The 12,752-nt window shown below is 39.9% G+C and overlaps 1 protein-coding gene across 1 annotated transcript in view; it reads left to right on the plus strand.

The window, feature by feature from the left end:
- Window positions 1–7,420: 7,420 nt before the first annotated feature.
- The window catches only part of JAM3 (junctional adhesion molecule 3), a 100,701-nt gene continuing 95,369 nt past the window's right edge, over window positions 7,421–12,752 (plus strand). Inside the window, exon 1 of the mRNA XM_072611639.1 lies at window positions 7,421–7,621. Within this exon, the coding sequence (XP_072467740.1) occupies window positions 7,546–7,621 (76 nt within the window). The 5' untranslated portion in view covers window positions 7,421–7,545. The remainder of the gene's footprint in view (window positions 7,622–12,752) is intronic.

Below are 12,752 nucleotides of genomic sequence, written 5' to 3' on the forward strand. Positions count from 1 at the left end.
TGCAATAATCCAGGCATGAAGTGAGGAAGGCCTGCACCAGAGAGATGGTAATGTCAGGAGAAAGGAGTGTATTTGAGAAGTGTTGCTAAGAAGTGAGAGGAGAGAAGGTGGAGGCATCAACTCTACATGGTCTTTTCCAGGAATTTAGCCACAAAAGGCAAAAGAGAAATCAGATGGTAGTGAGGATGGAAAAATCAGATAAAGGCTTTTTGAAGATGGGGGAGACATGGGCATACTTATAGGCAGCAGAGAAGGGGTTTTATTTCCTCATCTGTAGTACAGAAATATTATTATCTGTAGCACCTAGTTCATTGGTGTTGGGAGGCTCAAATAAGATAATATATAGAAAATTCTCTGTAAACTTTAGATGGGTTGTTACTCAGAATGTTTTTGATACCAATAGACTCATTTTCTGAACCTAGTGATGTGGGAAGGTAATCTATCCATATCTTAATCTCCCTTTTGCAGCTCCTTTGAATATTTGTCCCACACCAACTCCTTATGCCATTTTCATAATTCTTTAATTGCTCAGGCACAAATAGTAAAACAATTGCTTTCAGGACCTTTGGAAATCTCATTTAATCCCATATTTGTGGCCATGTCACAGTAGAAGAATCCTGGAAAGGCCCTCCTTTTATTTACAGACTCAGATACAAATCACTCCTACATGATATCATGATTAAAGATCTCTTCCATTTCCTAAAACTCTACCCAATTACCTGGAGTGAGTGCTGGAAATTGTCCAGTTTTCAAGGTTTCTTTAAGGTTGATCAGATAATAATAGCAAAGTATTGTAGCTATCAGCACTACAACTTTGGTCTAATATGGATTGAGAGCAGACCCCAGACCAGGATGGATATAAAAAAGGATTTATTTCACCATTCAGGTCCTTTTCTACCTGCTAAGACTCATAATTAAGACACATAAGACTCATGTACAGCATGGCATAGTGAATAAAGAGCTGGCCTTGAATCAAGAGGGCCTGGGTTAGAGTTCTGCCTCTGACATATATTGACCATGTACACTGGGCAAGTCACTTAGCTTCTTAGTACTCCAGAAATCTCCTTAACTATAACTTGCAGAATAGTTGGTGATCTATATTTCAGATCCTTCAGAGGGAGTTTCCTTTCTAAGAGTCCCCTCCTTCAATGAAATCACAGGTCCAGTTAAAAAAAAAAAAGGATTGCATTGTATATAGTCCAAGATCTCTTTCTGAGCTTTGATGAAAACTTTTTTAAAAAAAATTTTACTTTTTTATATCACTTTTATTTACAAATAAATTTTTCATCCTCCCCAATGAAGAAAACCATCTCTTCTAGCAAAGTTTGAAAAAGAAAAAGAAAAAAAGCAGTTCAGCAGAATCAACCAACACCTCAGCCTTGTTTCACAATAGTCCCTCACCTCTGCAAAGAGGAACACAGTGCATTTCCTAAGCTTTTCTCCAGCATTAAGCTTGGCCATTAACTATACAGTGTTGAGTTTCATTTTTCTGTACTTTGCATATACACTGTGGTAATAACATGTTTAGAAACAGCTAGATGGTGCAGCAGATAGAAGATGGTGTAGCAGACAGAGTGCTGGACATGGAATCAGGAAGATCTACTTTAGAATCCCACCTCAAAAAAAAAAAAAAAAAAAAAAAAAAAAGAATCCCACCTCAAACTCTTACCAGCTACATGACCCTGAATGAGTAGTTTAACCTCTGTCTGCTTCAGTTTCTTTCTCTGTAAAATATAAATAATACTAGCACCGACTTCGAAGGGTTGTGACAATAAAATGAGATATTTGTGAAGTATTTTGCAAACCTTAAAACACCATACAAATGCGAGCTAAAATTATATTATTTTTCCTGCTTCTGTTTACTTTACTCTAGCTCATGCCTTCTTATGCATCTCTGATTTCTTTATATTTATCATTTCTAGTAATATTAGCATAATAGTACATTCAGTTACCACTTTAACCATTCCCCAATTAACAGGCATTTACTTTGTTTCCAGTCTTTTCATTACAAAAAAGTATTGCTATCAATATTTTTGTATCTCTAGGACCTTTCTGTCTCTAGTTATTACAGTTTTTATACATTATAAAATTATATACTTTATGTATTATATGCAATTATAAATATTTATATTTCATCAGTATGTAGCAAATTGTCTTTCTAGTTTTTCTGTTTCTCTTCTCAATAAATCACCCACCCAAAATTAATCTTAACATTTTTTGCTGAAGAGTTTATGTATTTTGGGTTTATTCAGAAATTACTGCATAGTATTGATGGGCCTCATATCTTTTATTTATTTATTTATTTATTTATTTATTTATTTATTTTGTAATGTTTAACAATCACTGCCATACAATTGCGATTTTATCCCTCCCCACCTACTCCCCACTACCCCCCTCCCTCCCCACGACTGCATACAATTCTGTATAGATTCTACATATACTTTCCTATTGAGTATATTTTCACTATAGTCATGCTATGTAGTCAGACTAAGATAAATGAAAGAAATCGTATAACAAATCAGAACATGATACACAAATACATACACATACACAAACATGATCTGCTACAATATGTGAGTGACTTCCATATTTCTCTCTCTGAGTGTGGCAGGCATTTTGCCTTGAGATCCTCCATTGGGATTTTTTTTTTTTTTGGTAAGAAGTTCTTGTGTTATTACAAAAATCTAAGTCTACCAGAAAAAACTCTCACACACTGTGGTTGTTGCTGTGCATAAAGTTCTCCTGGTTCTTCTCCTTTCACTCAGCATCAGGTCATATAAGTCCTTCCAGGCCTCTCTGAAGTCTTCTTGTTCATCATTTCTTATGGCACAATAGTACTCCATTACATTCATATACCATAATTTATTCAGCCATTCCCCAATTGATGGACATCCCCTTGACTTCCAGTTTTTGGCAACTACATAGAGTGCTGCTATAAATATTTTTGTACATGTGGGACCCTTTCCCATTTTTATGATATCTTGGGGATATAGTCCTAGTAGCGATATTGCTGGGTCAAAAGGTATGCACATTTTTGTAGCCCTTTGGGCATAGTTCCAAATTGCTCTCCAGAATGGTTGGATGCGCTCGCAGCTCCACCAACAATGAATTAGTGTTCCAACTTTCCCACATCCTCTCCAGCATTTATCATTTTCTTGTTCTGTCATGTTTGCCAATCTTATAGGTGTGATGTGGTACCTCAGAGTTGTTTTGATTTGCATCTCTCTAACCAATAGTGATTTAGAGCATTTTTTCATATGATTATAGATAGCTTTAATTTCTTCCTCTGAAAATTGCCTGTTCATATCCTTTGACCATTTATCAATTGGGGAATGACTTGTATGATTATACATTTGGATCAGTTCTCTATATATTCTAGAAATGATGGGCCTCATATCTTTATAAGAGTGTACAAGAAGGGTAGAGAACCTGGGACCTCGAAGCCACATGTCGCCCTCTAGGTCCTCGAGAGCGGCCCTTTGACTGAATCCAAACTTCACAGAAGAAATCCCTTTAATAAAAGAATTTGTTTTGTAAAACTTGGACTCTGTCAAAAGGCCACACTCAAGGACCTAGAAGGCCACATGTGGCCTTGAGGCCACAGGTTCCCCACCCCTGGTCTAGTATCTATATTAATGTACACTTTGTCTCAGTGGCCCAAATCTTGAAAGTTTTTATTTTTCTGTGGTATGGTGCTTTCTAAGGTTTGAATTATTTTATTATGTTAAATGTTTACTCCTTAACATAAAATATATGGGTATCTGATACAAATGCATGGGTCAGAAAGAGTCTTTGCAGCAGAAGATGTATTTTTAATTTTATGTAAAGCTAGTATACATCTGTCTTTCTGAGAAGTTAGGGACAAAAATAAACATTTGAAAAGTATTTGGAGGTCCACGCAATTGAAGTTTTATTTAAAAAGTCACTCCTAATAGAACCTTTCAAATAATAATTGTATAATATTTTATTGATGGAACTCTGTATAGTAAAATTTTCAAGTGCACTAAATTGCAATTAAATTAAATAATCAAGGGTTTAGTATAAGAATAATTTAAAAGTTAGTAATGGCTTGGCCATTTTCACTCATAGGTAAGATCTAAACCAAATGTGGTACAATGAAAAGAGGCCTGCTTCTGGAGTCAGAAGATCTATCTATATGACTTTGGGAAAATCACTTAACCTTCCTGGGCCTCAATTTCCTAAATTGTAAAATGAGGGAGTTGGGTCAAATCATCATAGATTCATCTTTAGATCTATGAGCCTAAGACTCCAAGTTTAATAAACTAGTCATTTGAGACTCAGTGCCTCAATATGTGTAAGGGACTATGTTAGATATGAGGAGTTGGAGAGGGAGAGAGCAGCAGAAGGAGGGAATACAGACAAAAAATTAAATCGTCTCGGACTTCAGGTGATATCAGCAGGCTTACTTCCTACTAGAGGGGTACAACATGCAAACAACTACATATTATACAAGGGTAAGGAAGAGTGAGGAGGACAAACAAAAAATCAGGTAAAGTTTTCTAGCAGTATTTGGGGTGGGAGAGAACACTAACACACAGGTGGATCACCAATGAATTCAGGGCAGAAGCAGGAGATGGCATGTTGAATTTGAGTGGGAGCTTAGTAGTTTGATTTGACTGGCACCAAGAATGCACGAAGGGGAAGAATGTGAAATATGGTTGGAAAGATAGATTCCAGACAAGCCCAGAGGGCTTCAGGTGCAGGGCCACAGAATTTATATTTTATCCTACAGGAAATAAGGAAAGGCTGAAGTTTCTGTCTATGCCTTTGGAAGATTACTTTGGGTGGGAAATGAATATTTCTCTCCTATATTGTCAACCCCAGAGTTTGGTCTAAGAAAGAGAAAGGAATTAGGTTGTTAGCATGTTTTATTTCTCTCAGTCTGGTAGCCTGCGTGTGGAGCTTCAGTCGGAACTGAGTTCACTTTGAGGTTAGACTGCACAGATTATAAAGACAAAAAAAAAAAAAACCCCAAAAACCCAACAACCAGCAAAGGTGAGTGGGAGTAGCCCTGTTATGACCCAGTCACGTACAGTCACTTCCCCTTGAGTTTGATTTTTCCTGAGAAGGGGTCATTTCACAGAAGTCATGAGACACCCCATGGTACAAGGGACAAAGAAGAAGATTAGGATGGAAAATCCTGAGTTCTCTTGCGGTGGGTGGATCCAGGATTTAAACCCATTTGTTGAGGCATTGGAATATTCTTGCAGCTATAGAGTTTAGATTTTTGGCCTTAGAAGGAAGACAAGGTTTAAAGGAGTAGAGGCTTACTCTTCCCCAGAGAGTAGGAAGCGGAGTTCTAGTAGCCATCACTCATTTGATCAGGGTTCTGCTCCATTTTCACAAGATTTAATAACTAATTATTGTATTAAGACTAAGCTTTTTTCCCCTTTTCTACTTCCTCACCCAGAAACCAACCAATGTGGACAATCTGTTTTGCAATCCACACATGCTTAAATCTATCAGACAGTAAAAGAAATTTTAAGTTTAGGCTAATGGGTGTATTTCTGCTCATTGTGTTTGTTCAAACAGGTCCAGGGAAAGGCTGACTGTCTTGATAATACAGATTATACCTTCATTTTTTTTACAGCCCACACCTCTCATTGTGCTAACCAATCTGAATTGATTGTCACCTCCCCCCTCCAGAATACCTCCTCTTTGAAGGGCATATAACCTGTGAGCCCACCACCATTAGGGGTCTTTGGTCTTAGAAAGACAGCCAAGTGACCATCCTTTTATTACTAACCTGCTGGTCTTATGAATAAAATGATTAAATTACCCAGAAACATTTGGCATTTCTAGGAAGGACAGGTTGAAAAAGGGACAAAAAATTCAGTGACCAAACAAATCCTCATATAATGAAAATAAAAATATTACTGATTCCAAAGTAGATTCTATATTATGGTTTTAATATGTTGGAGGGAAGTTATTTAGAATTTTGTAGTTACTATATATGTTGTCCATTTCCCAGAATACTGAAGTATTGGATTTGTTTTAATATTAGGGATTTCCAAAGGATAAGTCATTTCATGAACATGTGTGTGTGTTCGTCCTTCATTGCTGAAGAAGACCATGCCATCAGAGAAATAATGACATGACTTGCACTTGACTTTGTTTTGAGGGAGGGAGGGTTGTGCAGGCCACCAGCCTCACTTCTCCTCCAGAGCCATCTGAATCCAGTGACCAGATATTCATCAGGATGACTGGAGATGACCTAGAATGAGGCAGGTGGGGTTAAGTGACTTGCCCAAGGTCACATAACTAGTGAGCGTCAAGTGTCTGAGATGAGATTTGAACTCAGGTTCTCTTGACTCCTGCCCTGGTGCTCTATCCACTGCACTGCCTAGCTGCCTCATGAATGTATTATAGTGTTGATTTCAATACTCTTTGTACCTTCTGGTTAACCTTCCATTCTATTTTCTCTTTAATGTCCTGATCCTGTCCATTTGTCTTCACATCTCTTTTACACTTGTCTTTTTATAACCTAGCCTCATCCACTTCTCTCTTCTATCTTTGTATTTTCAGGTGTCAGATTGTTCGCATTAAACCTTTTGTTGGCTATACAAAATTTGACTAGCACTACATTTGTTCAGTCATGGAAATCACTCCAACAAGAATTTATTAAATGTCTCCCATGTACTGAGTACCATACCAGCCAATGGGGATACAAAGACAAATATGAAACAGTGCCTGTCCTTATATAGCTTATATTCTACTCACTCTGAAATTCTACAATTGTCATTATTGTAGTGTTACAAAAACTTAATGCTTCTAAGTCTTAAATAGGAGCATGAAAATTCTCTTACACACTGAAGATCTTTTAAAGATACATTACACTCCTCTCTCCTGCCACAATGAAATGACTTCTCTTGTGCAGCATTTTCTTAAAAAGCTTAAGTGTCAGAAATTATCTAACCTCCCACCCACTGAAGACAAAATACAGGGTGCACCAAGAGCCTCAGTGAAGTTTTAACCTTTAATAGCTTAGAACTCCACTAAGACCTTGAGGCACCTTGTACCATGTATACCCTTAGGCACTCGCTGCCTTGCCTGTGCTTTCAGACGAAGTTTATTCTCCTTTCCTCTCCGCTGGGTTTACGTTCCTGAGCCTGTACACAAGGGTACTGCCGGACACGGGAGCCTCCGAATTGTGTCTCCTGGTCTGTAGCGTCAGGGTTCATGCGGTAGCTGTGATTCCCGCACACGCACGCCCCTCTCTTGTACGTGGATCAGCCCTCCACTGCCCTCTTCCAAGTCCACTGAAAAGGCTTCCCATGCGCCTGGGCGAGAGCATCCCCGATTCCATGGTAACCAGATTCCAGCATCTCAGGTTACCACGGCGACGGCGCGGCGAGGTCCTGCGGTCGCTATGGGAGTCGGGGGCGGGGCGATCGGCTCTGGGGGCGGGGCGATCGGCTCTGGGGGCGGGGCGGGCGCAGGCGCAGGCGCAGGCGCAGCGCAGAAGCGACTCTTCTCGGGAGCCGTGGCTCGGCTCCGGCGCTCCCTCACTTAGCAGCCCTCGACATGGCGCTGAGCCGGCGGCTGCCCCTCCGCCTCTGCCCCGGGCCGTCCCTGCTCGTCCTGCTGCTCTTTGTGCGGAGTGAGTCCCGGCGATCCGGGCGGAGGGAGAGCCGGGTCCGGGGGGCGGGAGGGAGGGGAGGGTGAGGGCCGAGGCTGAGGAAGAGGAGGGGGCGGGAGCAGAGCGGGCCGGGGATGAGGATAACGGGGCGGAAGAAACAACAAAACACCCACGGTCCGAGAGGCAATGGAGATACCGGGCGGAGTAACGGTCCGCGCGCGCGCACGTCCCGCCGGCCCCGCGTGGAGTCCGCAGCCTCCCCGCCCACGGCCGTGGGGAGCCCAACCCGGGGCGGCGGGGGGAGGGGGCCCAGCGGGGGGTCGGGGAGACACACTTGCTTTTAGCGAAAGGGACACCAAGTGCGGGGGATGCCCCGGGGCGGTGTCCTCTGGAAAAGAAGGGGAGGTGTCGATTTTGATGCCGAGGGGCAGCCGGGGCCGTCGTGGCCGCAGAGAGGTGGGCCAGTGAGGGTCGTGCCCCCTCTCACTGCTGAGGCAGGACCCCGCGACTGGCTTCGCTTTTCGGATAAACAGGCACTGCCCCTCTTCCCCTGTGCCCGGTGGGCCGCGTAGTTGGGGGAAGTCTGCTTTAGTTTACTGCAAACGGAGGAGCTCTAGGCACATTCACGTTGGCACCTTTTGCCAGCAGCATCGCCAGGACCCAGAGGCAGCTTTGTCAGTTTTACCGTGTCCTGGTTGGGAGACCCACAAAATCCATGTGAAGGGATTCCCAGTTATCTCTTAGGAAGGTTAACAAAGATAACTGTAAACTTATACCCCAGTTTATCCTGTATGTAGACTAGAGATACATAGGCAATATAAATGTATGGAATACGTTCACATAGGGATATAGATATAATAGGCTAGAGATAGGTATATAAGCCATCTATAGCTTATTCTCTAGATACCTGTGTCTATGAAGGTATATAACCATAGCTAGGTTGGTTGCCTCCTCAATGAACTTTTCTGTGTAAAGCACCATACCAACATTCCGTATGGTGCTTTACAATTTACAAAACGCTTGATGTACATTTTCTTACATGAGGCTCCCAATAGAATAGGTAATCATTTCTTGCGATTTTAGAGAACTTGGGGCCTAACCCTCTGGAAGGTGCCTTGCCTGAGGTCACAGAGCTAGCTGGGACTCAAATCCACATCTTCTGTCTCAACTTCTAGCTCTTTTCCATTATACCATAACTGCCCTCTCCACCCCAGGTCTGGTTCCTTTTCCACAGTGCTAAGACTCCCAAGACTTGATTGATTATTTTCCATCTTGATTTCCCCCTCCTTCCCCCAGCCCACAATGAAACAGGAGGTATTTTTTTTGGAGAGGAACACAGTTTTTGAATTGCTGTAGAAATTTACTTAGATGTAAATGAATTTACAGAGATGGTGAAAAAATGATGTGGGAAGAAGCTAAGGTAAACACAAGACTCTTTGGTATTAAGATAGTGTTCAAGGATTTAATCCATATCCATTGTCTGTTGGTTTCCAAAAAACAGAAAAGAATTGGAGAAGATAAGCAATCATAGGTTAGGCAGGGGACAAGGGTGTCAGGAATGTCCAGTTCCAGACTGTGGTGCTAAGTTGACACTGAGTCCCATTCACCCAGAGGAACAATTGCCTATTGTTGTAGGGACTAGTCCACATGAAAGTTTGCAGTTTTTATTGCAGAAACATTTGCTAATTTGGTCAGGAATGAGGTGCACTTTGGTCATTTGTTAGAAGAGCTGTGAAGATTTTACATACCTTTAACCCCTGTTACTGTCTCCCAGAGGGGTTATCTTTGTGGTTTTACTTAACCGAAATTGGGATTTATTCATCATGAAGAAAAGATGAACAGAATCCCAAGAACTGGAAATAATTACTGTTATACAGTAATAATAATTACTGATGTACAGTCACTGGCACTTTTAGAACATAGTTGTCATTTTCTAATAGGGTATTGTTCAGCATATGGTTTTACACCCTTTTAAGTTTTTCATGATTCATGTGGGGCCTTGGGGACTATTTCCCATTCTGTTTACAATCACAAATCACTTCATTGCCTTTATCATATGTAAAGATATTAAAGCATATCATCTTGGTTCATGGACTTTGATATGTGTTTTCAATGGTTGTCTGGATATCGGATCTGGAAATTTTCAAGTATATGTGTTAAATAAGACATTTTCATTAGGCAACAGAGTTATAAATCAGCTAAACCATCAGATCAGCAACTGTTGTGTGCTGAGTGATTTTGTGTATAAAATATTCCTTTGTTAAAATGTTGACAACTACACTTCAGATTTAAGGATATCATGCCAGGTACCTTTTAAAAATGATAGTATAGCTATTACTATTTTTTTAATCTTTTGATGTCCTAAATAAAAAGTGTTTCATTTGGAATTAAAAGTGTAGCAATATGTATCTCTGGAGCAAGACAGTTTGTGTATTAAAGCTTAATCTGCAAATTCAAGATTTTCAGCTGAAAAAATGTTTTAAAAATCAGTCCGCATCCTAAATCCTGTTCTCAGCATTTGTTTAGAGGCATAAAGAGGACTTTATGGGAGTGGCTGACTCCATTGCTTTTCTTTGTATCTGACTTTTTAGTTCTGTTTAACTGTAGTAGAGTTGAAGTTGTGGGAATTGGGTTAGATGATCCCTGTGGTTCTTCTAGCTCAAAATCCTGCCATCCTTTGTTTGTCAGCAGGCAAGATGATCATCACAGTTAAACTTTCTTTTTTTTTTAAAAAAAATAAAATCCATCTGTTTGGAAAGCAGACTGTGACTTCAAGTCAGCTGTCCATTCCTGAAATGACTTGTTCATGATCAACTGTTCTTGAGTGCTTTGGACTAGGGAAACTGAATGCTTAGCTCTCTGAGATCTCTTGAAAGTAATTACAGTGATGCATTATATCTAGAGGAAATTGCCAAACATATCCTCCTTCTCCAGCTTTAGGAAACTTAACTCAAAGGAAACCAGGCAGAGCTGGTTCTATACATTTTCAAACTTTTATCAAGTAAAAACTGTCTGATGTGGCTACAGAATGTAACAGAAGAAGCTGTGGATTTGGTACAACAAACTTACAGCTGTTACCAGAGAATATGATAGCAGTAAATTCCATTCTCATAAGTGCTTTGAATTTCTTTTCAAGCACAAGTGGAATAAAAGAAAGAAAAATGTGGGGGTTTGTGCCTGGGCTCAAGGATGCGCAGACAGAATGCATCTAGGAGACTGTTGGATGATGCCCTAGTTCTGAACTTGGCTTCCCTTTTTAGATCTGTTTACTATCAGCAGAGTGAATGTGGTGCCTTTGGAACAGAATGCAACTTAGGATCTTCCATACCTAACCTCTAAGTTTGACTGTATATACAAATAGCTTTACCAACGAATGAAGAGATGCCTGAAAGTAAATTTACTAAGCAGCACATTCCTTCACACCCAGTTTAACAAGGACAGTAACTGCTGTGATATTTTATATGGCAATCCATTGCCTGGCTGTGATATATAAAAAGCCCTCTGCAAATTAGCCTCTAAAGCTGATATTTCCTTGGAGGGAATTTTATATGTTTATAATAGTAATGTATACTCCATGTTATTTCCCAATATTATCTTTCTCTGATATAGCTTTGCATTCTCAACTCAGCAAAGTGTTTGGCACATAGTAGAAACTTCATAAATGATGATTGGTGCATTTTACCAAGGGTAAATGAAACTTTTTCAGAGTTAATAGATATAAAGAAGGTTTTATTTTTGGTTGTTTCTGATGACCAGGAAAAAAGTTTCCAAACTTTTTATTAACTGAATCCATGTAAAGCTTTCCTTGGTTATACTTCTGTGCATGTGTATGTATATACATTCTTTGCTGCAAAGTTTCCATGCAGACCAGATTCTCACATCTTCTCATAAAGTCATCTTTGAACGATCTACAATGATTTTTTCCTACTCTGAATTAATTCTACTGGCATGTGTAGTCTCTACCATATAGTCTAATACTTGTTCATATACTGCTTTGTATTGTTCTGTAGTTATTTGATATACATGTTTTATCTCCCTGAATGGTTTAGAAGAGACTGTGCCTTCCACAGTCTGTTTATTCTCTCCTTTTTCCTTTTCCTGGTGATATACAGCACAGTGCTCATGCTTATGTACTTGACTAGCTTTCAACCACTTTATCAGACTTGTTTGTCAACTAGCAAACTGTGTCTGCACCTAGGTCTGAAATAAAAGCAATTTAAGTATGTGGTTTCTTAGCATAAAGATAATTAGCACAAACAGTTGGTAGAAACATTTACATTTTACTTTGACTGCTAACATAAAATAATGAAAGGTTTTTACTTTTCCCTTCACTAGTTTACTTCCCAAATGGTTAGGGAAATTTTACAAGTTTAATTTAATGTAGTAGCAAATAAAATAGGCTTGTTTATATCTCCTGAATGTCAGTCACAGTCAGAGACGGTAGGGTTAACTTAGAGTTCAGTGGTTTGATCATGCATTCTTTCTGAGTCATTTAATGAAAGATTAGCTGTCACTGGCTTTTGGATGGGGGAGAGGTAGCAAAATGACCAACTGTGGCATTCTCATTGGATTGCTTGCTGGGAAACTGGTAGAGAACACATCCTAAAGGGAAACAGTTGGTGGATCTTTGGGTTTTTTTTTTTTCATCTTAAGTGATAAGAAGACAAAGGTCATATTGACTTCCTTTGGTGTGAAATTACTTGGGAAAGGGTTTCTTTCCTTTTCAAAGATGTTTCCTGGTGTGAGCTGCCAGCTGATGCCTCCTTATCACTTTTTCCTGCCTGATATAAGCTTCCTTACAGGATATCTCTCTAAGTAAACTTTGTTAAACCTTTAGGATAAAGCACAGATGTCTTTAACATTACAGAGACTACACCAAGTACTAAGACGGATGCTCTGTTTAGTTTGGTTCTTGCCTTTAAGTGTTATTGCTAATGTTCTGGATTATTTAATCAACAAGCAAATATTTGAGTGTAAGGCACCATGTGAAGTGCTTAACATTTATGATTCCTGGGCCGTGATAAAAAATGTATAAAATATACATTAGAGAGACAGGACATAGACATAAAGAGATACCTACAGCATGTAAGATCCATAGGAATTCAGAAAAGAGAGAACTCATGGGATGGGTTGCTCATGGTGGAGGTGGGAC

Source organism: Notamacropus eugenii, chromosome 5 (genome assembly GCF_028372415.1).
Source record: "Notamacropus eugenii isolate mMacEug1 chromosome 5, mMacEug1.pri_v2, whole genome shotgun sequence".
In the NCBI taxonomy this organism is placed as follows: Eukaryota; Metazoa; Chordata; class Mammalia; order Diprotodontia; family Macropodidae; genus Notamacropus; species Notamacropus eugenii.